The 27799-nt window shown below is 35.0% G+C and overlaps 1 protein-coding gene across 1 annotated transcript; it reads right to left on the bottom strand.

Annotated features, from left to right (window-relative positions):
- Positions 1 to 1059: 1059 nt before the first annotated feature.
- Positions 1060 to 27799, bottom strand: MEFV (MEFV innate immunity regulator, pyrin). Its single transcript, XM_074196891.1, has 10 exons — positions 27455 to 27799; positions 23754 to 24215; positions 11711 to 12150; positions 9006 to 9101; positions 7469 to 7699; positions 5985 to 6007; positions 4310 to 4425; positions 4084 to 4116; positions 3470 to 3502; positions 1060 to 3040 (listed from the first exon to the last, which is right to left on the bottom strand). The coding sequence occupies exons 1-10, from the start codon at positions 27732 to 27734 to the stop codon at positions 2493 to 2495; spliced, it is 2262 nt and encodes a 753-aa protein (XP_074052992.1). The 5' UTR covers positions 27735 to 27799; the 3' UTR covers positions 1060 to 2492.

Below are 27799 nucleotides of genomic sequence, written 5' to 3'. Positions count from 1 at the left end.
GATTAAGGAAAACCCAAGTAGATATATGAGCCATAAATCAAAGAATAAAAATCTAGAATAGACAGAAAGAGAGAATTAAGCAAACACAGGTAAGAAATTATTTTCTAGCAAATGGCTCAGAAAATAGAAAAATTTAAGGAGAAAAGTGATTTTACTTGAATACTTAACTGAGAGAAAAAAGAGAATTAAATGCTCAATACAAGGAATTAATAAATGAAACTCCAAAACTAGAGAAAAGGTTGATAAATGAAAGATGTAAGGCTTGAAAATGAGGGCAAGAGAGTCTGTGGGAATAAAATTGCCTTAGACTAAGCAAAATCAATGGAAGAAACAAAATACTGTCTTGAAAGTTTAAGAGTAACAAAATAATCATAATTCAGGAAAAAACTGAGAAAATGAAGAAAATTTAAATCTGTCATATTTTAGCTGTTAAATAATAATCTACTAAAAAAAAAGACAAATTAGTTAAAAAAAAAAACCAAAACATCAAAATGTTGCTTTTAAGACAGACACCTTAAAAGCAAAGACATTAAAAAGAATAAAAATGAGAGACAAACAAATTTACTAGGCATCAGGTTAGATAAAGAAAAGGAAGAACTACAATTGCTATTAAAGCAAAACCAAAAATTCACAATATAAAAAGATATAAATAAGGAAACTACATTATGCTGAAAGGAACCATAGATAACAAATCAATATCACTATTAAATTGATAGGCTTCAAATGTCTTTCCTTTAACTAAATTACAAAAAGAAAAATTAACTGAAAGAAAATATGGATGTTAATATGATAATAGCAAGAGACTTTAATGTTTCTTAGTTGTTTACATATCCAATAAAAAGATAAACAAAAGAGAACATATAGAATTGAATAAATTTCTGGAAAAACTAGAGCTAAAATATATGATTCTTTTAAGTGGGACTTCTAAAGAATATTAATATTTCTAAGAACCAAATGGAACTTTTACAGAAATTAATAATATATTATCACACAGAGATACAAATAAATGTAACAAGGCATAAATAGTAAACATCCTTTTACATGTTACAATGCAATAAATAGATAGTGTAGCATAAACAAAAGACACATATACAAATGGAGACTTAACAATGAGATCCAAGATAATAAATGAAGCAAAGAACAAATCATAAAATAATTATTAGATGAACAAAAATCATAAAATATTATATACCAAATTTCTGAGATATAACTAAAGAAATCCTCAGGAAGGAAATACTATGCAAAGGAATATTTTCCTACAGCTCTCCTTTGTAATTTTACAACGATTCACTTATTTTTTTTTAGGTTTTTGCAAGGCAAATGAGGTTAAGTGGCTTGCCCAAGGCCACACAGCTAGGTAATTATTAAGTGTCTGAGACTGGATTTGAACCCCGATACTCCTGACTCCAGGGCCGGTGTTTTAACCACTATGCCACCTAGCCGCCCCAACGATTCATTTTTGATGAATAAATTTTGTGGTTGTTCATTTAATTTACATTTGTTATTTTGATAAATGTTATATATTTGTGCATATATTTTTTTTCTTGGCTATGCATAATTTACTCTGCATACGACAGTGTAAATTTTTTCATGCTATTCTGAATTCATCATAGCCATAATTTCTAACAACAAAATATTTCACTCTATAGAATTTGAAGTGACTCTTGTCAGAGAAACTTGCTAAAAGGATTTCCCTAGTTTACTGGTTCCTGTTTTATCTTTGTTGCATTGACCTTACTTATGCAAAATGTGTTAAATTTTGTGTAATCAAAATTGTCCATTTTATCTTCTGTGATCTTCTGTATTCCTTGGCTAATCACAAACTTCCCCTTTCTATAAAGGTCATTTTTCCCCTTTGTAATTTGTTTATGATGTGACCTTTTATGTTTAAGTCACATATCCATTTGCAGCTTATCTTGGGTATATGGTGTGAGGTATTGGTCTAAACCTAATTTCTACAAATGATTATCCAATTTTCCCAGCAGTTTGGATCAATTAGTGAGTTCTTACCCCAGTAGCTGGGATCTTGTATTTATCAAATACTATTATTAGTATTATTTTTATATATTTTTTATTTTTATTTTAGTATTTATCAAATAGTAATCTACTACTTTTATTGGCTTTTGCATGTTGTGTTCCTAATCTGTACCACTGATTATAATCTCTATCTTTCAACCTGTTCCAAATACATTTTATTATTACAGTAAGATCTCTGTCCAAAGAAATTGAAGCTGGCTATTCATTCAACATTATTTAGCATCTCCTGTTCACAAGTCTTTATTCATAGTACTATGAATAGGACAGAGTTCCTGTCTAAGGAGTTTATAGTCTAGCAGGAAGGTTATATTCTAGTAGCACAGCAAAAACTACAATTAAAAACTAAGTTATATGTGTTTACTCCATAAACAAGGTATAAAATATTATAGAAAGCATGAAATCTCCAGATTTCATGTTCATGTTCAATACAGTAGATATTCATCTATTTTTTAATTCTACCTATTCACAGAAGTACAGATGGTTAGAGGATCTGTGTTTTTGCCTCCTTCATGTATACCAGGGCTGAAGAGAGGTCGGAGAGGTTCAGAGAAAGGACCAGAGAAAGGGAAGGTAAAGATGTGGGATTTGGCAGTAGCATTATAAAAGGAAACATCTCCAGCTTCAAAGTCCAGGAAAATTCCCACACATCTGGGGGGTTCCCCCACAGAAAGAAGAACTGGTGGAATAGTGGCAGCACTGTACTCATTCTTTTTCGTCATCATTATCAACCAATACCCATTTCCTGGTGAAAAGGCTGTGCTCCCCTTCCTGTTCACAGAATTTTTGCAAACTCCCAATGTCCACATAGTCTTGTCTCCTACATATACTTGCCAATACCACTTCCCTGTGACAAAACTTGGAGATCCCAGAACGATCACAGAATTATCAAATCTTTGTGGGTTATTAGGCAACTTTTGACATTTCTTCCCAAGTCTAACACTTTTCTGATCCCCAGATATGATAAGTCTGGGATGAGCTGTTTCTGGGTCCAGAGTCACATCAGCTGCAATGAAAATTCAAATAATCAATGAGAAGTTAATGATATCTCCACACCCTAATCAATATGTTCTGGGCAAGGCAACTCTTTAAGATACAACAATGTATAAGGGATTATGTGGAACAATTTTATATAAATATGTGATATATGTATATATATGAATATATATGCATATATATTAGAAAACTCTTTTCTTCATGGCTCACAAGTATTTACTTTGTGTGGTTACTATGTTATAGTGTAGGTTCAAAGAATTTAGTGATTATATTATGATAACACTATATATGAAAATTTCAAACTTTACCCAAGATACATATATACTTTTTCCAGGCTCTGGAATTGGTATTTGTTCTCCTGAAACCTCAAAGTAAAGAACAGGGGAACCCTGGATTAGGTTTTCTGCCATTCTGAAGATCTCCAATCTTAGCCACTTACCTGAATATAACTGGACTTGTCTCAAATGTATAACTGAACAGAAAAAAGAAAAAATAAATTATTAAAAATCTGAGCATATAAGCTAAGATCTAACTCTGTGTTCTGACATCCACAATGAAACATGAAACTTGATGAATTTTAGGAACCTCCTCAGGATAAAGAGTTCTTGGGAGCTTCATCAATCTCTACAATTGATATATGCTTTTCTCATCTACAAATTTACCCTGATTTGATCTGGGACTAGGATAGGAACAAGCTAAGGGAAAGCTTTAGAAAAACAGAAAGAACATTTGCCAGTTTTATCAAATGACAAAGGTATTAGTGGAAAACTCATAGAACTTAATAAAGGAAATTGAAAGGAAGAGATTCATGGCTCAAGGCTAGGCAGATTCCTTGATAATATGCCTGGTTTGTTTAGTAAACTCCATTTCTACCTACCATTAGTAATATAACCAAGGGGAAAAAAAAAGAGCGGCTCATACAGGTGTGATTTAGGGGATTCCCACTGGGAAATTGTCCTTTTTTCCTCAGTTTTTCTCTAGATAACTCAAAGAAATTAGCATTCTTAGAACAACATGAAATTATCTCCTGGCTAAATATACCCAGACACTTACTTTTGAATGTTTCCATTTCTGATTGAAGACTCTCTATGAGAAAAAAGAAATGAGATGAGTTCTTATGACCCCTTACAAGAGAGAGTTCAAGTAGAAATAGTGTTGTTAAAAGACGGAAGGGAAAAAGGGACTGAGATAACAATACAAATTCTGCTGTCATCCAAGAATGAGATGAATATGTTCTGTTTCCAGTACATTTGAAATGCTAACAATTTTATAAACATACCTATGAATCGTCTCATGCTCTTCTGCATACATTCTGATTTCCAAAAGAAAATGTGAATTTTCTCTTTCAAATCAGGAGATACAACCCACTCCTTAGGGAGAATGATCCATTCTGCCCTACAGATACAATAGACAACAAAAAGTGATGAATGTCACAGTGAAGGCAGTGCTAGGGAAAAAGTTAATATCACTTCACAGATTTCCTATAGGAGTGGAGGACAAGGAAATTTCCAGTTGACTTCTATGTAGGGAATGCAGATCAGTGCTACTTCTCAATTCACACAGTACATTAGCAAGTGCCAAATTATCTTTTGGTCTCATTCTAATCTCTTTTAGAGACTCTCTTCTCTCTAAAGGGAATCCTCAGAAAAAGGAAAATAATTTTCCCCTTCCCTTATGAAAATTCTATTCTTCTTGATCGCCCCCCCCAAATCTTTGAACCCCATTCATCCTCCACGAATTCTGAACTTACAATCAGCAGTGGTAGTTTGGAAGGGACCTCAATAGCCATACAGTTCATCCCTGCACTAAGTCCCTTTGATAACATGTCCAACAAGTGGTCATTCTACTTTTGCTGGAAGATCTCAAGTGAGAGAAATGCAGATGCATCCAATTCCAAACTTGGGCAGCTCTAATTGTGGAAAAGTTTCTCCTTATGTCAAACTTAAATTTGCCTCTTTGTAACTTTCTATCCATTACTCTAACTAATGCACTATGGGGTGAAATTGAAGAAGGCTAATCTATATGCCACATTACAACCCTACAAGTGCCTTAAAACAGCTACCATTATCCCTACTCCCACTCCAATCTTCTCCAAGTTAAACATGCCAAGGACTTTCAGAGGAATCTCTTATGATATGAACTTGGTGCACTTGATTATCATGGCTGAACTTATTTGGACCCTCTCCAGCTTATCAGTGATTTTTTCCCTATCTTGTCAGTATCAAGTTCCTAGAGATCTTCCCCTCCTGGTATCCTATCCATCTTTCAAGATCCAGCTCAAAAACCTTCTCTGATACTCTATTCATAAGTCTTCTTTCCTGATCTAACATTACTTGCTACTTCCCCTGTGAATTTACCAGATTCTAATTTGTATAGTGACATGTTTAATCTCCCCCATCTTGATGGTAAATTCCATGAGGGCAGAGATCATGTCTTATTTATCCTCCTATTTTCTCCATCACCAACATTGTACTGACAAATAGTCAACATTTCATAAATGTTTGTGGAATGAATGACTGAAGCATGAAAATCAGAGCAGGGTAGTCATAGGCAACATTGGTCTGGAATTTCTGTCTCCATGGAAGGAATGCCTGTGCCTAAGAACCTCTCTGAGATTAAGAAACTGATTAGAAAGCCATAGTTTCTGGGTCTCCAGAGGTTCCTCTCATGGACAGATGGTGTGGTCGTCTCCTTCCCTGAGCCAGAGACATCTCACTTCCTCTGGGAGGAAATATTTAGAACAAACTGGAGTTTCAAGGAAATACTTACCCATTAGGAAAGAAGGGAATATAAGAAACCCCCAGAATAGAAGGTTCCATGCTACAGAGTCTGGGAAGCTGGGTCTTCTAAATGCTTAGCCTATTCTCAGCACCATTTCTGTCTGTGTGTGTGTGTGTGTGTGTGTGTGTGTGTGTGTGTGTGTGGTGTGTGTGTATTTTAAGCTATATAATTACCTCATCAGGGTGACTCTGATGTCCTAGAAGAGAAAAAGGGAAACAGTTTGTCAGTCTTGTTCTTAGTAAATTCTTGATTTGATATGCTCAGTTACAGGATAGGATTACTTAGTTCCCACACCTACAACCACCCTCTTCTACTTCAGCAACCTCTCCTACTAGTGCTGCTGTCTCTAGCCTGTTGTTGCAAATACTTTCATCCTCTCCCATTGATTTACTATAAAATTCAAGCAGGAGATACTTGGGACAATTTTAAACCTAGCCCTCCTCTTTGACTTTAGTTACCCTTGAGGGAAGTTCATTTAGGTGCTGATTTCTGACAGTTCATTTCAAATATAATAGTGAGTCCCTTATTTATTGGGCTTTAGTAGCCATGTCCAAGGTTGCTGCCATTTCAGATTTCTTAATCACTTTGGTTTTGGTTCAGATACAAATTATACTTTCCATTTTGTATAAAACCTGAGTGGGTCCTGTATTTACTGTTATTTTTCTTTGATTGTTCTTTTGTTTTATTTTATTCTTTCAATTACATGTAAAGATAGTTTTCAACATTCATCTTTTTGTAAGCTTTTGAATTCTATATTTATCTACCTTCCTTCTTTCCATCCCTTCTCCCCATGACCACAGCAATCTTACATAAATCATATTCACTGCTATTTTACAATGTATATCTCTATATTTTTTTCTTTAAAAGAGAACTAATGTTAGGGAGAGAAGAGGATTAGCTTATATTCAGACCAATATGACATGGATGTGTATAATAGCTAATGTTAAACAACAAGCAAAAAATGTGACATTGGTTATAAAAAACTTGGTACAGTGTAAAGCAAAGTGCCCCCATGAATTACGGATATTGCTTCAGTTTCACAGTTTTGTCTTTTCTGATCAATGCAGGAAAGTCAATCCATTGGGTCAAAGGGACCAAGAACAAAGATATTTATCATTATTTGTTTACACTGAACATTTGACAGATTAAGCCTGGAAAGTATAGTATTTGGCAAGGAAAATGCTGGGTCCTTCCCCCCAAATAAAACAAAATAAAAGTTGGTTGGAAGTTTATGTCACATTGAATACAAAATTTTAAAGGACTATACGAGAATAAGTTATCAATAAAATAAGAAGACAGTCATGCTGAATAATCAATCCACCTTGAGTCTTAAGACCTCTTTCTTTAAGGAGAGCTGAATGTGTTGGGAAATGCCTAGAAAATGATCTGAGCTCCCAAGGAGTCCTACAGACAACTGAAGCCACTCAAGGGTTTTACCGAAACATGTCAAGTGGTACAGGTATGCTAAGCTTTTCTCCACCCACATACTAAGAGGGCACTGGAAGTTACCTAGGCTTCAGGACAGGGCAGGGACCCAGAGACACAGAATGAGCCTAGGATACTGATACCCTGGCTTAGGCATAGCATACATTAGAATGATGAATCATTGGGTCCCCTTCTTATGAAGCCCTTTTCTATGCAAAAGGTCATTTGTCACCTGCAAGAGTTCCCATGCTGGCTGCTTCTGTTTTTCTTCCAGCTCCCCCATCAGCTCTTTAAGAAGGGAAATTTCCTGGGATGCTTTAGTGATATGTTCTTCCTCGCTCCTGAAGATGGTTCTGGTTAGTTCTTCCAACCAGGCCAGGAAGAGTTCCTCTTGTTCTTCTAAAAAGTGTTGCACTTGTGTCAGTCCAGACATAAACTGCTCCTTCTGAGATTCTGTCTTGCTCTGGGAAGATTAGGAGGACAGGGGTTCAAGTGTGTTGGGGATAGCTCAGGGACATTACCCACTTGAGGCTTTTACTTTAAGGATGGTCACTAGATTCATTTTCCCATCGTAATGGTTTACTGGAAGACTGTAAAAGTTAGAGGAACTTTGGATACAAGCTAAGAATTCCCATTCCTCAGGATGTACCTGGGGATAGTTCTTGTCTCTTCTCTTAGGGTCTTTTTGGATGTACAGAATATGAAAAATTGTTTTACTTGACTATACATATTTGTTACAAGGATTCTGTTTTCCTTCTTAAGTGAAGATAAATCTGAGAGGGAGAGAAAAGAACTGGAAAATAAAATGAAAAAGCAAAATAAAATATACAGAGGTTACTGAAGCTGGCTCATTTTCAGTGTAAGCATTTATATCTCAGAAATCAACAAACATTATAAATCAGGCTTCATTTAATATTTTGTTGATTATGTAGACTTAAAGGGATAGAGAAAATGTGAAAAATGAAGGTTAAACTTGTATCATGTGTATATTTCTTTTTCAAAGAATCAATTGTTCAACATTTATTTTATGTGTAAATGCTATACCTATGGGGGCAGGGGAAGGATGGGAGGGGTCTAAGGTCTTCCATTTCCTTCTGTAGAGTTACAGGACACACCCCCTGAGTAAATTTAGGGCAGATCACAAATGTGCAATGACACCATGAACTTTCTAGTTATTAAGGAACAGAATTCTCATGGCTCATTCCACCTGTCTGAATGATCTATCTACTTGATAATATATAGTAATCTCTTCTACATCAAGACTTTCCCCATCTGAATTTTGAAAAATTGCAGGTCAACAAAAGAAATTAAATGGGAATTTTTTGGAACTTTCGCAAAAGATAAGGCCTACACTCCAAGATCATCAGATAACACAGAGCCTATGACCAAATGCTTAACAGATTTTACAATAAGGTACTGTACACACCCATAAAAAGAAAAAGAAAAAAATCAGATTTCTTCTTTAGTATCAAGGATGGGTTAAATAAGATTTTTTCCAGATTTCAGGGGTGTTGCATCCCTAATCCCATCTCCCACTAAGATGTTGAAGGGATAACTGTAAATGGAAAAGCAACCCTTTTTAACAGTTTTCCCCACCCTTCTTGATCACAAATAAAAGCCATCTAAATTTTTAAGCTCTCTCTGTTTCCCCAGGAATAAGGAAAGAATCTCAGGAAGACTCAGGCCCTAGTTCTACTCTGACTAGGGAGCAATCTTCTCTTCCTGTGGCTCCCCAGAGAGAAGTGTCTACAGAATGTCACTGGACTTACCAGGAAAAATGCCATTGTCTCATTTCCCTGTGAATTCTTCTCTTCAGCTGTTTGTCTTACTTGCTTAAGATGTTCCAGACGACTCTGAATTTGTTCCTGGTTTAAATTTTTTAAAATGTCAAGAATCAGAATAAAGGCCTCTCTCCTTAACTTGATTTAAGTGCCACTTAAACAAGCAGGGAGGGGGACATACTTCAATATGTGAAGTCCTTAACAATTCCTATTTCTGTGGTCTTGCTTACTCTACTGCTAAGGCATGATACTGTTTACCAATATAAATCCGAGTTCTATCTACCACCTCAAGTTTATCTATTCACTCTAACCTTTTCTTCTCCTTTTTCTCATCTATCACACTTGCAATCTACATTTATACAAGTTGGCATTTGATTATAAAATGCCCTATGTTGTTCTCTAATTGTTTTGTCTTTGTCATTTTTGTCTCCTGATTGAAACTGTGAGCTTCATGAAGGAAAAGATTATATCCCATATTTCTCTTACATATCCGACTGAGCCAAACATATTGGAGAAAATCCATATTTTTTTCTAATTAATTTCTTAGTGAAAAACAGTAACTGCCTTTTAATTTGGATTGAAGAAGTACCAGAGTTTGTAAGGAAGAATAAATTTGGAGAATGTGACACTTCTGGGTATGAATGGGGGGTGCCCAAACCATGTGGTCTAGCTATGGGAAAGTTAGGAGATAGATGCAAAAATGTTGCAATAGAATAGCCATAAAAATAGAGAGAAAATATGGTGTAATAGGATGAACTTTGGGCTAAAAACAAGGGGACTTAGGATCTAGTACTGGTTCTACCGCTTCATTAGTTTACTATGAGCAAATCAATTCTCTTCTCTGGGTTTCATTTTCCTCAAATATATAATGACCAAACTAAGGGCCAAACTAAAGGAATTCTAAGTTCCATTCTCATATAACACTCTGTGTTCTAATATTCTAAGTTCTGAGGTCACTTCTGTTTGTAAAATTCTACATTCCCCATTGTAAATTCCCTTTCAGTTTAGAATTTTCTATATTCTCTGATACTAAAGGGAAAACAATATATTTAATGTAATACTATTGTCATAAGAAATAATGAAAGGAATGGTTTCAGACAAACCTAGGAAGACTTAAATGAAATGATGCAGAGTAAAGTCAACAAAACTAGGAAAACAAATTATAAGAAAACTATTGTAGGATAATGATCAATATTGGAAGAGATGTGTGAAATCTGGGACACTAATACATTGTTGGTGAAGATGTGAACTCCTCTAACCTTTCTGGAGAGCAAGCTGGAATTACGCCCAAAGGGCAACAAAAAATGTGCATACCCTTTGATCCAGCAACACCAGTACTGGGTCTATACCCTGAAGAAATTATGAAAAAAGTTTAAAAAAAACACTTGTACAAAAATATTCATAGCAGCCGTGTTTATGGTGGCAAAGAATTGGAAATTGAGTGAATGTCCATCAATTGGGGAATGGCTTAATAAACTGTGGTATGTGTATGTGATGAAACACTATTGTTCTATTAGAAAACAGGAGGGATGGGAATTCAGGGAAGCCTGGAAGGATTTGCATGAACTGATACTGAGCAAGATGAGCAGAACCCGAAGAATATTGTACACCCTAACAGCAACATGGGTGTGATGATCAACCTTAATGGACTTGCTCATTCCATCAGTGCAACAATCAGGGACAATTTGGAGATCTCTGCGATGGAGAATACCATCTGTATCCAGAGAAAGAATTGTGGAGTTTGAACAAAGACCAAAGACTATCACCTTTAATTTAAAAAAAATTATCTTATTATGTAATTTTGCTATCTCTTATAATTTATTTTTTTCCTTAAGGATATGATTTCTCTCTCATCACATTCAACTTAGATCAATGTATACCATGAAAACAATGTAAAGGCTAACAGACTGCCTTCTGTAGGGGGTGGGGAGAGGGAAACAAGATTAGGGAAAAATTGTCAAATTCAAAATAAATAAATACATTTTTTAAAAAATAAAAAGCAGAAAAAAAACACAAAAAAGCACAATATTGTAAAAATAAATCGTTTTGAAAGACTTAAGAACTCTGATCAGTGTAAAAATCAGCAATGATCCCAAAAAAACTAATGATGAAGAGTGCTATCAACCTCCTAACAGAAAAATAATGAACTAATAAGCAGAATAAAATGAGACACACTTTTTGGAGATGATCAATATGAAATGCATATATGTTCCTAGAGTTTTTCAGAGTGGGAAGAAGGCAAAATAAATGTTGGATAAATAAAAAATTAAATTGTATTTTTAAAGTCTTTGAAAAAAGAATTAAAAATTAATTGGAGACTAAATAACTTAATCTTCAAGAATCGGTAAATCAATGCATAAATGTAGATCAAGAATGTTTCTTCTACTGGAGGAAGGGAAGTAGGAGGGAGACAAAAACAAAAACTTATTAATTTTTTTAAAAGTAAAATAAATATAAAAAAGGAAAGTGGGAGAGCACCAAAGACAAACTTGACTTATTCCCCATATCAGCTCTGTTCATACACTTTTCCAAAGTGGTTCAGAGAAGAGAGGATGAATATCTACCTCCCATACAAACACTCAACCCAGCAATATCCATCTAGTAGCTGTCCAGGACCCAGTTAGCTGTGTGGAAGGAGTCCCAGTCTTCTAGAAGTTCCTACCTTAGAGTTCCAGTCTTCTAGAAGTTCCTACCTTATAGTTCCGTGCAGCCTCCTCTATGGAAAGTATTCGATGACCTTTGTGCTCTGGGGACACACTGCAGTCAAGACAAATGGTTTTTTCATGATCCTTGCAGAACAGAAGTTGAAGCTGCTTTGGATGGTGTTCACAATGAGGCGTGGAACAAAGGTTTGGCAAACAAGAGCTAGGCTCCTGGAAGTTGGTGGGTATGTTTCCTAGGCTCTTGCTGTGTTGGAAATTCTTTGGAAACATGGCCTGACATTTGAAACAGACATTATATCCAACAGTGCGATGGTATCTGATGTGGTGCCTACAGGAGTTCCCCAATGGTTCCTCCACCATGTCCTGACAAATAGAACATGACTCCTGCATTCTCCTCAGGGATGCTGCTCTGACAGGGGTTCCTGTGATCCTCTGGAGATTGAAGGGTAGCTTGCTCAGTATCAGCTCATCTGAAAGAATTAAACTTATAACTATAGGGTTTGTTTTATTTTCCTTAAATTTTCTCCTAAATCTAATATTCCATGGTCTGTGTTCATAGAATCATGGGATTTGGAACTAAGAAATACCCTTAGAGATCAACAATCCCAGAAGTTCTTAAAAACTTTTGTGTTAGGAACATCTGATGAGACCTATGAACCTCTTCTCAGAATACTATTTTAAAATACATAAAATAAAATTTAAAAATTACAAAGAAAACCAATCATATTTAAATACAATAATCAAAATATTTACCCTCCAGGTTAAGCAATCCTGATCCAGGCCAACTTCATTTTACAGATGAAGAACTAAGGGGCCCAAGAGAGCCAGAATTTGAAGCCAGCTTGTCCAACTATTCTAAAGTTCTACGCTGTTCTAAAAGTACCTCTGAGGGGCGGCTAGGTGGCGCAGTGGATAGAGCACTGGCCTTGGAGTCAGGAGTACCTGAGTTCAAATCCAGCCTCAGACACTTAATAATTACCTACCCATGTGGCCTTGGGCAAGCCACTTAACCCCACTGCCTTGCAAAATCTTAAAAAATAATAATAATAATAAAAGTACCTTTGAGTTCTGACATCTGCAGTCTATATTCTAAAGTTTCTTTCATGGCTTTTAGAAGTATGATAAATTCCATGACCTCTTCTTAAAATTGTCACCTACATGAATAATTAGAGGAAGTGCTAAATTTGTTAGAGATTAGTAAAAATAAGGATGGATTTTTTCCTGTTCAAGTTCATAAATACCTTAAAATCTCTACTGATTATAACTTCTGAACTAAAAGAGCTCTCTCTCTCTCTCTCTCTCTCTCTCTCTCTGAATCTTTCAAGATTTGTGAAATCATGGAGAGATGCAGCATGATGTCATGGGTAGAGAGTTAGCATCTGTGTCATTAAGACCCTAGGTGCAAGTTCCCACTATTGTGTGACCCTTGGAAAATCATTTAAATTCTCAATGATATTAGCAGAAAGCCCTAAATTTCAGAAAGCAAGAGTGCTAGTTTAAGATAGTTTTAGGTATACTTGAGGTAAGAGGATAACAAGATTGCCTTGCATATAAAACTGTGAAGTTCCATTTAAAGAAATGTTTACTTCTTCTTAGGGAGTTGGAGGTAATGCAATTTGAAATTTGGATTTGTATTATATTGGATAAATTGATTTGGAATAATTATTATTCACAGTATAGTTGACTTGTGCTCTAAATAGTAAATGACAAAAATGATACATACTCTACAGGTTTCTGAATGCTGTTAGTATAGAAGCAAAATTTTATAAATAAATGGAATGGTTTTTTCATATGGCTGATTTAGAAATATGTTAATTTGGAATATTAGACTGGCAATAAGTTTTGAGTTTATACTTTACATCCATGAGATCATCTTATGATAGTGTTGTCTATGCATTTTTTACCCTGTGATTTTAGAAATTATTATATAAATGCTTTTAATTTTGGAATTATATATAGTATGATTTATTATAAAATAAGGTTAGCTCTTCCTTAATCAGAATGATGTAACTAATTTATGAATTAGTACTATTTTATACTCAGAGACTTTGGTATGGGGTAGTGTCAATGACTGCAAACAGGAACAGTGTCAGAGTCAAGATTTGTACTGGATGAGCCTAATAGAGGTAGCACATACATACAGATGTATTGACTGCCTCACCTGGTGGGTTTTTGGGCAGTCAAAATCAAGATCATATGTGAAATGTATCAGCCAAACTATGGAAACTGAGCATATATAATAAAATGATCTATAAACATTGCACTGGTGACATCCAGAAAAACAGCAACAAGCACAAGCTTACTGTACATGCTCAACCCAGTTTGTAAGGGATTGAGCAAACTGAGATGAGGCACAGCATGCAGTGCACTGCCTCACCCTGCATCTTTTCCCATATTTGAAGCTAAAATATGAAAATTCAGCTATTTTTGTCTATGAAAATAATGGAAAAATACTGAAATTGCATATACAGGAAAGATCAGTAAGTCAGAAGTGATATTTGTTTTATTTTATCATTATTATGTTTTTACTTTTAATGATATCAGAGGAGGCTCTGCTTTCTCTACCACCCCGACCTTCTATGGAGTTGGATACAAGGTTATAAGGTGACTACACTAAAAAAAACTTTACCCTGTCCAAAGAAGGGAATGTGTTATTCTAAAGCAAAGAGACTATATCTTCTGAGAAAATGTTTATTATCTTGAGGACAAAATACTATATATCAATTCCTAATGAATGTCTTTCTGAAAAGAATTTTAACTAGTAGTGTAATGAACTTTAACTGGTAATGTAAAATTTATTGAATGGAAGAGTTAGCTTCATTTATTGCTACTTCCTACCTCAGGGGCCAGAAATGTATTTTTTTTTGCAAGGTGATGGGGTTAAGTGACTTGCCCAAGGTAGACAGCTAGGCAATTATTAAGAGTCTGAGACCAGATTTGAACTTAAGTCCTCCTGACTCCAGGGCCTGTGCCCTATTTACTGTGCCTCCTAGTTGCACCAGAAATGTATTTTTCTAAGGAGGTATTTGCTTGTTTGTTTGTTTGTTTGTTTTAACAAGGCAATGGGGTTAAGTGATTTGTCCAAGTCCTCTTAATTCCAGGGTCATTGCCACCTAATTGCCTAAGAAATATTTGTTAAATGTGCATACTGATACATAAAATGTCCATATAGTTAGGTCTGATTAATGTGAATAATGAATCTCATGAAATAATTACATTATTTCAAATTTATATTGCATACTTTCATTGGGTCGGAACCAATTACCATATTTAACATAATTATAAATTTGAATATTGCTATTTCATGGGATTATTTTTGAGAGAGCTCTTGCAATAGTGTTTAACAAACAAATTGTTAACATTTATGATCATACTGTTCCCTAAAATGAGAGCACTGAATTTAGTAAGGTAATTTATACAGCCAGGGTTCTTGGTTCTTTTATTCTGACTAAGTCCATTTCACTATGCTATTATAGGCTTTAAGTTAAGAAAGAAGATAATATTGTAGGGATATTTTAAATGACCATTTCTTTATCAACAATTGCATCTCTATATTGTTACTGCTCAAAGACTATAACTTTTATTTACATGATTGATCGAACTTGCCTTTATGACCAAGGAGTGGTAATCCATTCTTAATTGGACAATCCTGGATGAAATCAACACTGAAATTTCAGTGTAGAATGTACATAAAGACCCAGAAAGAGATGACTCATTGGCACAGTTAGAGAAGTTGCTGTTGTTGTGGCAGGAACCTAAGTGAATCAGCTCTGGGCTAGTTTGGGAAAATGCATTAGCTAGTCAGTTAATAAACCTCTATTAAACACTTCCTCTTGACAAACAATAAATAGGGCTAAAGAGAAAGGCAAAAAATAGTTCTAGCTCTCAAGACAGTCCCACAGGAGGAGGCAACATACAAATAGTTATTTACAAACAAGATTATACAGAGTAAATAGAGATAATCAACAGAGAGAATGTCCCAACATTAAAGGTATCAAGAAAGTCTTCTTGAAGGAGATGAGACTTGAAAGAAGCCAAGGGAGCCAGGAGGCAGAGATGAGAATGGAATATTCCAAACATGGGGAACAGCCAGGAGAAATACCTTGACCTGGGAGATGAAGTATCCTATACAAAGAACCTCAAAAAAGTCAAATACTTTGCAGATTACTTGGGGATGAGTAAATTGTAATAAGAATAAAAAGGTAGAAAGGGCCTGGTTCTGAAGGGCTTTTAAATACCAAAAAGAGAGGATTTTGTAATTTCTCAAGTAGAAAAACCACATGAGAAGTCTCCTTTCCTCATTAGTTAGTGAGATTGCCTAATAGGCAGGAATATTCTGATGGGATGGAGCAATGCCCTAAGGCCCAGAATTCCTTGAATGATCAGCTATGGGTCATATATTGTGACCTCACTCATCAGGACTGGCTGGATTGATCAAGAAATACACTCTCTAGGCATGGAGTTATGACTGGAGAAGTTCAACTAACAGTGTACCTTCTATAACTATGATCCCAAGAAGAGAATCTGAGGTCTAACTCAGGGACCCTCAGAAGTTTACAACTCTGAGGGGAATCTTGTTAGTTCATAGTAATTAGTCCTGGAATAATGCCAGGACCAATGCCTGTTTAGCACAGCATAGGCAATCAGTGGATTTTCTGACCTTTATAATCATTCATTCACAATTTGTACAAAAATCTTAGATGGGGATGTAATTGTAGTCCTTGGTAAGATTTGTAGAATTCAACAAATAGCAAATACACTCTCTGGAAAAGAGTTAAAACTATACTAGAAGAATCAGTATATAGAATCTCTCTTCTTTTTTTTCTTTTTGCAAGGCAATGGGGTTAGGTGGCTTGCCCAAGGCCACACAGCTAAGGTAATTATTAAGTGTCTGAGGCTGGATTTGAACTCAGGTACTCCTGACTCCAGGGCCGGTGCTCTATCCACTACACCACCTAGACACCCACGAATCTCTCTTTTGATATAGCTATGACTAAAAAGATCAGACTATCCACAGCCAGTTGAACAGCAGAAGGAAGTTCCAATTGTCTTTAAATTGGATTACCTTGATCCCAGGGAGCATTATTAATTTGTAGAGTTGTCTGACTACTGTTCAGGAAATTAAAGGGCTGACAAAAGACACATGTATGTTTGAATGCTTAGTTTGTTTCCACCTACTAAAGTGCTTTCTGTGTCTCAATTCAAAGCAATGATCCAACCCTATTATGTCATATATAATATTGGCATATTATATTTATTGCTTTAAGAAGTCTTTGTTATCTTGTTTGACTGCATTCAAAAAAGCAAAACAAAGAAAACTCCATATTTTGAACTAGTTAGAATAATGTATTTTGCTATTGATTGGTAGGTTCACAATTGAGATTCTAGAATTACTAAAAATAGATTATACTTTAAATAAATTGTGCAAAAAACACAAATAGGGAATTGTGAAAGCATATTAAAAACCTTCTTTGGAGTTTCTTTAGGAATATTAAAAGATATTGTTCTCTAAATCCTTTTCCAGTCCCTAGGGAAAAATCCCTTGGAAGGTGAGTTAAAACAAAAAATATGGGGGGAAAATGAGGTCTTTAGGGAAATGGATTAAAGTTGGTACTTTAAACAAAGACTCTTATCTTGCTTATAACATTAACTTTCTCTAGCCCTGAAGTAAATGGGCATCTGACCCTTATAAGGGAAATCCTTTTTGCTGCTGTTGAGTCATTATAGTCATGTTTGACTCTTCTTGACTTTGGGGGTTTTCTTGGCAAAAGATACTGGAGTGGTTTGCCATTTTCTTCTCCAGCTCATCTTACATATGAGGAACTGAGACAAATAGATTTAAGTGACTTGTCTAGGATCACACAGCTAGTAAATGTTTTCATGGACTTTCTCCTTGAGAAAAGATTAACGTCAATGAAAGATAGAAAGTTCCTTGTTCAACTCTAGGAAGTAAGGTCCAGGAAGAATGAGACAGTGACTTTTTACTCAGTTCTGGAATGTTAACCCAAACTGCATTTTAAGATATCTTTTATTTGCTCAAGTTTCTTATAGGGGTGGCTAGGTGGCACAGTGGATAGAGCACCAGCCCTGGAGTCAGGAGTACCTGACTTCGAATCTGGCCTTAATAAAGACAGTTAATAATTACCTAGCTGTGTGTCCTTGGGCAAGCCACCTAACCCCATTGCCTTGCAAAAAAACCTAAAAAAAAAAAGTATCAAATTTCTTATAAATTTTATCTAAAATCTTGGGACCAAGAGTAAGGTCAGAGGACAGAGGAATTTAAACTAGTTTGGATATATATCCAAGTTAGAAATGACTTGGCTGTAGATTAATATTAAATAAATGAAATTATTTCCTGCAAGTTATTCATTAGTGCCTAAATGTAGAGTAGAATATTACTATTTTTTTAAAATAAAGAATATATCCTCAGAGGCAACAATTAGAGACATTTACTGTTTAGATTTAGGTGGTGGAAGGTCTAATTTATTTGGCAAGGTTTGAAGTACTAGGAAAAAGTGGGAAAGATTGTGATTTTTTTTTTACACTAAACTTTGATTCACAAGACCCTGGAGACAGAACCTATAGTGGATTACCATGGCAAAATAGAATTTTGCTGCTGAAGTCTACAATAGGACTTAGCATTGAGTGGCAAAGAACTTACAGCAAGTATGGAGAACAAGTGGAATATTCAAGTGACCCTCAAAGATGTTGGTATTTCTGCCAGAACCAAAAAAGCAAAAACAAAAATGAACGAACCAAAAAAAAGCTATTCACAAAATGAAGCTTAATTTTCCTGCTGAAAGAGAAGATGAAAGGCCTAGAAGAATGACACTCTACTCTTTAGATTATCAGTGATGACTAAAAAATCTCTTGGAAAAAAAGGAGCTTTTATGGGGAAAGAAAAAGTGGAAGAAATCTAAAGAAGCAAAAGGAAACACAAACTTATGTAAGGAAGTTCTAGGATGGAAGAGGCCTCATAGAAAAGTAAAGACCACAGAAATTTCAGTTATTTTGTGGATTTGAAGCTCTCATGGTGAAGGTGGAAGTTGTCTTAAAGAGGAAGGACATCCTTATATTCAGTGGAATGATAATAAAAAACTGCAGATTACCCTGGGGAGGACATCCAGTACTGGTCACAGAGAAGAAGAGATGAGTGAATAGTCATAGTTAGTTCCAGTTAAGGACTATGCCAAGGTAGTCACATGTCAATTGACAATCAGGACAAAGTTGTATTCCTGGAGCATGTATCCAAGATATAATTTAAAGCCCCCTGATTATTATCTAACATAATGACCACTATCCAAGTCTGGTAGTTAATAAGTATGATAAGGAGCATTTAGGAATCAGTAGAGAAAGAAACTGAAGTGACATCATTATGGAAATGAAGGGATTGGACTAGATGATGTTACCATCTCCCTCACAAGGTTGTTCTAAGGATCAAATGAAATAAAAAAAAATGTAAAGCACTTAAACCTTGAAGTGCTATATAAATGTTAGATAGTATTATTTTCGTTATTAAGCTACCTCCCATCTTTAGAGGTAGTGATAATAGTGATGGTACAATGCATACTAGACATCAACCAATCAGAAAAACAAAATAGATAATAAGTTCTAGAAATATCAAAAACCTATCAAAGTGGTATGATATAGTAGTGTGAGAGTATTTCACTTATTTAAATATCTTCTGGAGCTTTATTTTGGCCAAAAAAGTTTGTAAATTAAGGACCTGTCTTAATTTAGCTTCATTCTTGAAAATATGGAGAAAGCAAAGAGAAGAACTATTCTGTAACTGATTCTGAGTAAAAAGAACTGGTTGCTGAAGTAAAAAATGACAAGAATCTTGTGAAGAAGTTATTGCCCCATATTAGCATTTATCATTGATAAAGAAGAAAAGTCAATGTGTGCCCTATATTTTGGCAGAGTGAATTTCAAGTACAGAAAAAGGATAGGAAAAGGGTTTCATGGTCTGAAATTCTACCAAGAAAATAGACACAAGAGTGATAGGATATTCTCAAAAATAAAATTATGACAGTACAAACATATCATTTTAACGAGAATGGAAAAGAAAGTTGTCTAAAGAGAACTGTATAGTTGCACAGTAAAACAATTGACCAACTCACACATAAAAGATATATATACAGATAATATCAAGGGTAGGTAACTAAATGAATACAAGTGTTATGATACATGAAAAATGTCAGGAATACTATAAGCCAAAATGAACTGAGCCTTGAACTGCATTTTATTTGTTTGTTTTTTTGTTTTTAGGTTTTTTGCAAGGCACTTGGGGTTAAGTGGCTTGCCCAAGGTCACACAGCTAGGTAATTATTAAGTGTCAGAGGCTGGATTTGAACTCAGGTACTCCTAATTCCAGGTGTTCTATCCACTGCGCCACCTAGCCACCCCTTGAACTGCATTTTAAAGACAAATTTTAAAAAGATTTTTAAAGCTGAAGTTGGAGCCAGATTAAAGTAAAATGAAGGATAGGATCAAAAAATGGCATGACAATCACTTTAGGTGAGTGGAAACAACAATAACAGATGAGATGAAAAAACAAACTTCAATTTTTATTTTGATTCTATTTTCTTTATCAAGGGCAAGGAACTGTTTTTCCCTTTTTTGTTGTTTTTTAAGAGTGCTGGCACATACTAAATGCTTAACAAATATATATTGAAAGTTGTGGCAGATAATTGTGATGCAGTACTTTGGGCAATGATGGGGGGGTGATTTCAGGAAAAACATGGCAATTCCTATGTAAACTGATTCAAAATGAAAATTGAAAAATCATTGTGCACAGTAAAGCAATGTTGTAATGATAATCAACTGTGAAATACTTGATTACTTTGATCAATTCAATGATCCAAGTCCATTCCAAAGGATTCATGATGAAAAAATGCTATTCACCTCCAGAGAGAATTGATGAACTCTGAGTATAAATTGATGTATTATTTTCTCACTTTATTTTTCTTAATTATTTAAAAATATGGCTAATGTGGAAATGTTTTACATGATTTCACATGTATAATTGGAGTGAAAATAGGTAGAAATTTAGAACTCAAAATTTAAAAAAGAAAAGATTGTTAAAAATAAAAATTTTAAAAGTAAAAAAATACATGTTATCAAGCTAAGAAATATAGAAAAAAAATGTATAATGTGATATTGAAGATGATAAGAGAGGACCCAACTGATCTCAGTGAATTTGAATCCTTAATTTCAGGTCTATTAAAGTGCAGCATCCTGAAAGAACTCATGGATGTGTGTTTTTAAAGTGAAACTTGTAAAATTATACAAATCAAAACTTAATTTTTTAATTTAATTTTTTTTAATTTAAGGCAATGGGTTAAGCCCAATGTCACAAAGCTAGGCAATTATTAATTGTCTGAGGCTGAATTTGAACTCAGGTCCTTGTGACTCCAGGACCAGTGCTCTATCAGCTACACTACCAAGTTGCCCCTAAACTGAATTTTAAAAAGGCATTAGATTAATCAGATTAATAAACCTCATCTTAATTTCTGGTAAAATTCTAGGATTTATCATTAAAAAATGGGAAGCAAAAGTCACTAAAATTCAGGTATTCTTTAAGACTACGTCACACCAAGCTAAATTAACTTATTTTTAACATAGTTTGCTAAATTGATAGCTAAACAGCACATAACAGAAATAGCAAATAACATACCTTAGACTACAACAAGGAACCAGATAAGGTCTCTCATTATGTTCTCATAGATAAAATGTAGAAATGTAGACAGGATGGGTACAGTTAGATGTATTTGAAACTGGCTGAATGACTGGACTCAGAGTGATGACTAATGAAGAGATGTCAGCCTAGAGGAAATTCACTTGGGGAAAACCCAAGGACCTGTCTTTCATTCTATTCTATTCAATATTTTTATCATTTACTTGGATGAAGTTAAAATCATCTAGATATCAGATTTGTGTTTGACACATAATTAGGAGGAATAGTTAACATAGTGCCTAATAGATTGGAATTTTAAAATATTTCAAGAGGTTAGAACAATGAGCCCAATCTAAGATGCTGAAATCTAATAGAAATTATTGTCACAGTTAGATTTGGAGCAAAGCCCCTCACATATTCAAGTACAGAATGGGAAGGGTATGTCTAGACAATAGTTCATGTGAAAAAGAGTTTTTAGTGAACTGCATGTCTAATATGAGAAGCATAGCATCCAGAAGGAGGAAAGTGAGGGTCATGTACTTGACACTGGCTAGACATATCTGGAATCTTGTGTTTACTTCTGGATACTATACTTAGGAATAACATTAAAAACTGAAGTACCCCTAAAGAAAAACAATTAATAGGGTAAAGAAATTGAAAAGCAAATCATAGAAGGGCTATTTGAAAGAACCAAGGATATTTCCCATGGGAAGGAGAAATGGAATGAGGACATATAAACTATTCAAATATTTGAAGAGTTATCATATGGAAAAGGGATAGACCCATTTGGATTCCATTCATTGATCCCACCTCTGCCAACTGGAGTTAAGCTGCAGAGACAAATTTCAGCCTAACGTAAGAACAAGTTTCTTTTTTTTAAAACAATTATAATAAAGCAATTTTATTTCTCGGCATTGACACAAGTTGAAATTTACTGTTCTGTTCAATTATTTAAAAGCAGCAACTTATAAAGAAGTAGTATGAAACTCATCTAGACCAGAACCCAACCATAGAGCCAAGAAAGGGCAAAACAAAGTAAGTGAGCACTGAGACCTTCTGTGGAAATATTACAAGAGATAATGCATTGAACTGTTCACTATGTACTTGCTGATTTCTTGTAGTTCTGAGGTGAAAGTGAATGTCAGGAGAACACTCCCTGTCACTGGCTTTGGTTTGAGGATTCTTTCTCTTTTTCAATCATAACTCACTCTAAAACCCACAACAGTTGTATACTTCTGGACTCAAAGAACAAGTGTCCTAATAAATTGAGATGTCCAACTGGGCTGAAGTAAGTCCTCCAACTACTTCAAGTAGAGGCTGGATGATCACTTAGTAGGGATGTTGTAGACAGGTTCACTATTTGGTTGGGCTCTATGATCTTCTAATTCTGCAACTTTTTCTTTTATTTTTATGATTCCTTGACCACCACTATGCCCAGTTCCACAATTTGTACATCAAATTACAAATACTTTCTCAAGGCTTCTAATCTGTTCATCCATGTGATTTTATTCTCATTTGGATTTGAAATTGAAATTCAATTTCTGAGGTTGAAATCTCAGTTTTGCCACTTATGTGACCACCTATGTGACTTCCATCAAGTCACTTTCCTTAATGGGACTCAATTTATTCTTTGGCAAAAATGATGGAGTTGGACAAAAAGAATTCTAAAATCATTTCCAGTGCTAAATCAGGATCTCATAATGAAACTATATGAGCTCTCATCTCCCCAGACTCTTGATTTTATTTTCTGTATGATTTCTTGGAAAGTCAATTAGAACACAATAAAAAATGCATTTTTTTAAAGATTTAATTACCCTGGGGCAGCTAGGTGGCACAATGGAAAAAGCACCAGCCCTGGAGTCAGGAGTACCTGGGTTCAAATCCAGTCTCAGACACTTAATAATTACCTAGCTGTGTGGCCTTGGCAAGCCACTTAACCCCATTTGCCTTGCAAAAACCTAAAAAAAAAAAAAGACTTCATTACCCCCCCTCATTCTTACCCTAAAATAGGTTAATAATAATAATAATAATAGTAATGATATGAGGCATTTTACAGGTTTCTCAAAGCACTTTCTTCCTAAGAGTCCTGTGAGACCAGTATTATTATCTTAATTTTACCAATAAAATGACTAAGATTAAGAAAGAAAAAATTATATGAACCATTGCCATATAGTTAATAAATTTCAACATCAGAACTAGGACAAAACCTCAGTCTCCTGATTCTGAACCTAAAATTTAAAAGTCAAGAGACTTCCTAAAAATAGCATTCAAGTAGCATAATTTTAATGCATAAGGTAATTGCATTAAAAGTATTTTTTTCCAAAGCATTCCACTAAGGATATGAAGAGATATTAAGAAAAAATAACAATATAGAACTTATGGAACTGAAAATAATACCTTTACAAGCTTCTTTTAAAGACTGATTTCCAATAGTCTTAGGTTCTTTCTTTCCTGAAGGCAAAGAAGTATCCATATTCCCAGGTATCTTTTCCTCCTGGTTCCTGAAGACTTGGCAATCAGAAAGTGTTACCTTCTCCTCTATGGATGCAGAAACATCTGGATTCCCAGGTCCTTTATTCACTGAATTTTTATTTGACTGGTTTTGCTCTCCTAAAGATGCATCAAATTCTTGCCCCTCTATATCATTCTTTCCCAAGAAAAAGAGTTTTTGTTTCCTGCTTTCTCTTTGCTCCAAGGTAACAGCAACTTCCAAATTCTCATATCTGTTGCTCTCTGAAATCAAAGCTGCATCTGGATTTATAACTTCCGTTTTATTTAGGGTAGTTGTTCTGTCTAGAATTCCATCTCTCTTGTCCTCTAAAATCACAGCAGCTTCTGGAGAAAAAGATTCTTGGTCTCCTGAAGAAACAATACAAACTATTATTAGTTGGGTCCCTTTGGGGACCTGGTTTCTTTTTAGGTTTGTTTTTCTTTTTCTTTTTTTGCAAGGCAAATGGTATTAAGTGGCTTGCCCAGTGCCACACAGTTAGGTAATTATTAAGTATCTGAGGTCAGATTTGAACCCAGGTACTCCTGACTCCAGGGCCGGTGCTCTATCCACTGCGCCACCTAGCTGCCCCAGGGAGCTGGTTTCTTTGTCTCTACTGAACCCCAGTTGGATGTGTGCCCTTTAAAATCCTCTGCTCTTCCCATTCCCGCTGGAATTTCTTCTGACATTCTTGCCCAGCATTCAATTGGCTAGATGGAATTGGAACCTGAAGCCTAGCTGTGCCAACTTTATTTGGAACTGCAAATCAGCATCTGGACAGAGAATAGAGAACTATTATCCTTTTTTTTTTTAAGTTTTTGCAAGGCAATGGGGTTAAATGCCTTGCCCAAGGCCACACAGCTGGGTCATTAAGTGAGGCTGGATTTCAACTCAGGTACTCCTCACTCCAGGGTCGGTGCTCTATCGACTTTGCCACCTGGCCGCCCCCTAAATTGCCTTTGTTTTCAGATTTTTTTTTCCATATATTAATCAGCTTTGCTGATTTTTGTTTCCTTCTCTCTCCTTTTAAAAAATATTACTTATGAAATGGAATAGCTCTCCAGTTCAAGAAAGGTAATACTGAGATAAATTCTGGTGATGTAAAAAGCAAAAGATATCCATAAAAATATTTTTAAGAAATAATATTTTCACTATCTCTCTAATTGGGGTGTTCTGAGGAAAGAAATGCTTTATAAACATTAAATAAGGATCTGTGATTTGGAAGGTGTGAGCATTCCTTTCATCAACTCAGATTGCAATCCATCTATAACTTAGTAGATATGTTTTAGAGAATTACCTAAGTTTACCTAAAGTTTAAGTGGACTTGCCCAAGGTCATGCTAAAAAGTGCCAGTTGTAGCATTTAAACTCTGTGACAGAATGTGGTAATTAAGATTCTGAGATTTGCAGACTATATCTCCCATACCACACTGACTCTTAAAGTACTTTATTATATAATTATGTTATTAATATTTTGGGTTTTAAGATGTATAGGGACAGCTAGGTACATAACCCTTCCAACTCAGCATAATAGTTTTGACTGATTCTTATCTACTCATTAAAGAATTCTAAAACAAATACTCCTGGTTCACTCATCTCCTAACTTTTTCAGTCACAATCACTTAACATTTGAGCTGGAAGGTATTTGACAGAGGAGGAAACTGACACCCAGAGAAGAGAAGAAATGGCCAAGAGAAGAGGTGTCCCAGGTTTTATTAGTAGAAATATCTGGAACCTGAAGCCAGATTTTCAGATTATCAATGCCACGTCCACTTATTTGAATTGAGCTCTCTAGTCTCTAGAAAAGCAGATCCTGTGAACACTTCATTTCAGATACAATTTACCTGAACATTCAAATGTGACCTCAGACACTAAATAATTACCTGGCTGTGTGACTTTGGGCAAGTCACTTAACACCATTGCCTTGCAAAAACCTAAAAAAAAGTAAAATAAAATAAAATAAGAGCCATTCCTCAATTGATAAGTGATCAAAAGCTTTGAACAGTTTTCAGATGAAATTATCAAAGCAATCCATAACTGCATGAAAAAGTGCTCTAACTATTGATTAGAGAAGTACAATTTAAAACAATACTGAGATATTTCAGCACCCGTTAGATTTATTAAAAGGATAGAAAAGGAAGGTAATAAATGTTGGAGGGAAAGTAGGAAAAAATGAGACATTAATGCATTGTTGGTGAAGGGGCGAACTGATTCAACTATTCTGTAAAGCAATTTGGAACTATGCCCAAAGGACTATAAAACCATGCATTTCCTTTGACTTAGCAATACCACTACTAGATCTGTATTCCAAAAGAGATAAAAACAAAAAGGGAAAGGACCTATATATGCAAAAATTTCTGGTGGCAAAGAATTAGAAATTGAGGAGATGCCTATCTATTGGGGATTAACAACATAAGAAATGATAAGCAGGATATTTTCAGAAAAACTTAAATTTACATGAGTTGATATAATGTGAAATGTACTGTGAACAAAGTAACAGCAATATTGTAAGATGATCAGTGGTGAATGACTCTGTTATTCTCAGAAATACATGGAGCTAAGACAACTCTGAGAGACTTATGATGAAAAATGCTATCCCTCCCCAGAGAAAGATGATGATGTCTGAATACAGATTACAGAATACTTTTTTTAAAATTTGTTTTTCTTAAAGTTCTTTTTTGAAATGAATATTATGGAAATGTTTAGCATAAACACATGTAAAGCCTATATTGAATTGCTTGCCTTATCAATGAGGAGAAAAGGGAGATAAGGAATGGAAGGGAGAGAATTTGGAACTTAATGTTTTACAAATTAATGCAAAAAATTGTTTTTTTAAAATATTTTACATGTTTTTACTAAATAAACTTTAAAAAATAAAATGAGGAACCAAAGAAGAAGTGAAACTAGGAGTTTCCTGAAAATGATCTTGACTTGAGACTTTCCACACAGACAGAGATCATTTTTTTGGCTCTGAGAAGAACACTTGAAGATTACCAGCTATGACAAAACTCAAGACGTGATGAAAAGAAACCCCTAGCATTATGATCTAATGAAAGACCCTGGGTTTTCAAGTTACATTTTTATCTGATTTAGCTATTAACCAATTGACTTTGGCTAAGTCACGAGCTCTGCATCTGTGAGGTACATTCTGTAGTGCAAAGAATATTGGAAGTCAGGAGACCTAACTCTAAATACTAATTAGTTCTGTAAACTTAATACTTTACTGTCTATCTCCTTGGTTAAATGGTCCTTAAAGTCCCTTCCAGCTCTGTCAATTTATTTATGTTTCCTAGCTCTGGTAAAATCCTGTCTAGTTCCATGATCTATAATCTAAGGTTCTGCCTAATTCTAATATTCTATGTTGAATATTTCAAATTCCTTTCCACTTCTAATATATGTTCTAGGGCAAGAGTTTTCATCTTTTTGTGTACATCAGGGACTTCTAACACTGACACTAAAATTCTAAAAAGAAAAGGCACCTTTCAGTTCTTACCTCCTAGTGAGGGTGCTTTTAAAGTCTGAAGCACAATATAAATGTAAAGAAGCATTAGTATAATTTTGGAAAGTAAAAAAAAAAAAGAGAGGATGCTTGTCATAGCTGCCAGACTTACCTGGGTTGGTTGCTTTGCGGAGTTCCTCTACCAGGAGATTCTGATTGATAGCTTGCAACACTTGCAGGGTCAACTTCACAGCATATTGTTCCCCATAAGAGTTAACCAGAAGGGCAGCTAGCTTCACTGGTCCAGTAGCATTTTGAAGCCTGCCTTGGGGAATACGATCTCTATCTTTATCCAAATTGGCATTTTGCAGTTTGAACTTGAACTTCTCCAGATCATAGGCTACCAGGCTCTCCAAAGTGTGCAGCAGGTGGTCACTCAGGGTCTTTGCCATAAGATCAGGTCAATGCAGCTTCAGCCAACCAGTCAGGCATCAGTAAGGGAACAGAAATATCCAAC

The sequence above is a fragment of the Macrotis lagotis genome, chromosome 8, assembly GCF_037893015.1.
Source record: "Macrotis lagotis isolate mMagLag1 chromosome 8, bilby.v1.9.chrom.fasta, whole genome shotgun sequence".
NCBI classification, from domain to species: domain Eukaryota; kingdom Metazoa; phylum Chordata; class Mammalia; order Peramelemorphia; family Peramelidae; genus Macrotis; species Macrotis lagotis.
The sequence above is the reverse complement of the archived record's forward strand: the minus strand, read 5'-3'. Positions and strand labels throughout refer to the sequence as shown.

Excerpts from the sequence above, each read along its gene's own strand:
- MEFV (XM_074196891.1), bottom strand. The coding sequence starts at position 27,734 with ATGGCAAAGACCCTGAGTGACCACCTGCTGCACACTTTGGAGAGCCTG. Across the intron at positions 24,216-27,454 it reads CCGCAAAGCAACCAACCCAG|GAGACCAAGAATCTTTTTCT; the intron begins GTAAGTCTGGCA and ends TTGTTTCTTCAG. Across the intron at positions 3,041-3,469 it reads ACAAGTCCAGTTATATTCAG|CTGATGTGACTCTGGACCCA; the intron begins GTAAGTGGCTAA and ends TTTTCATTGCAG.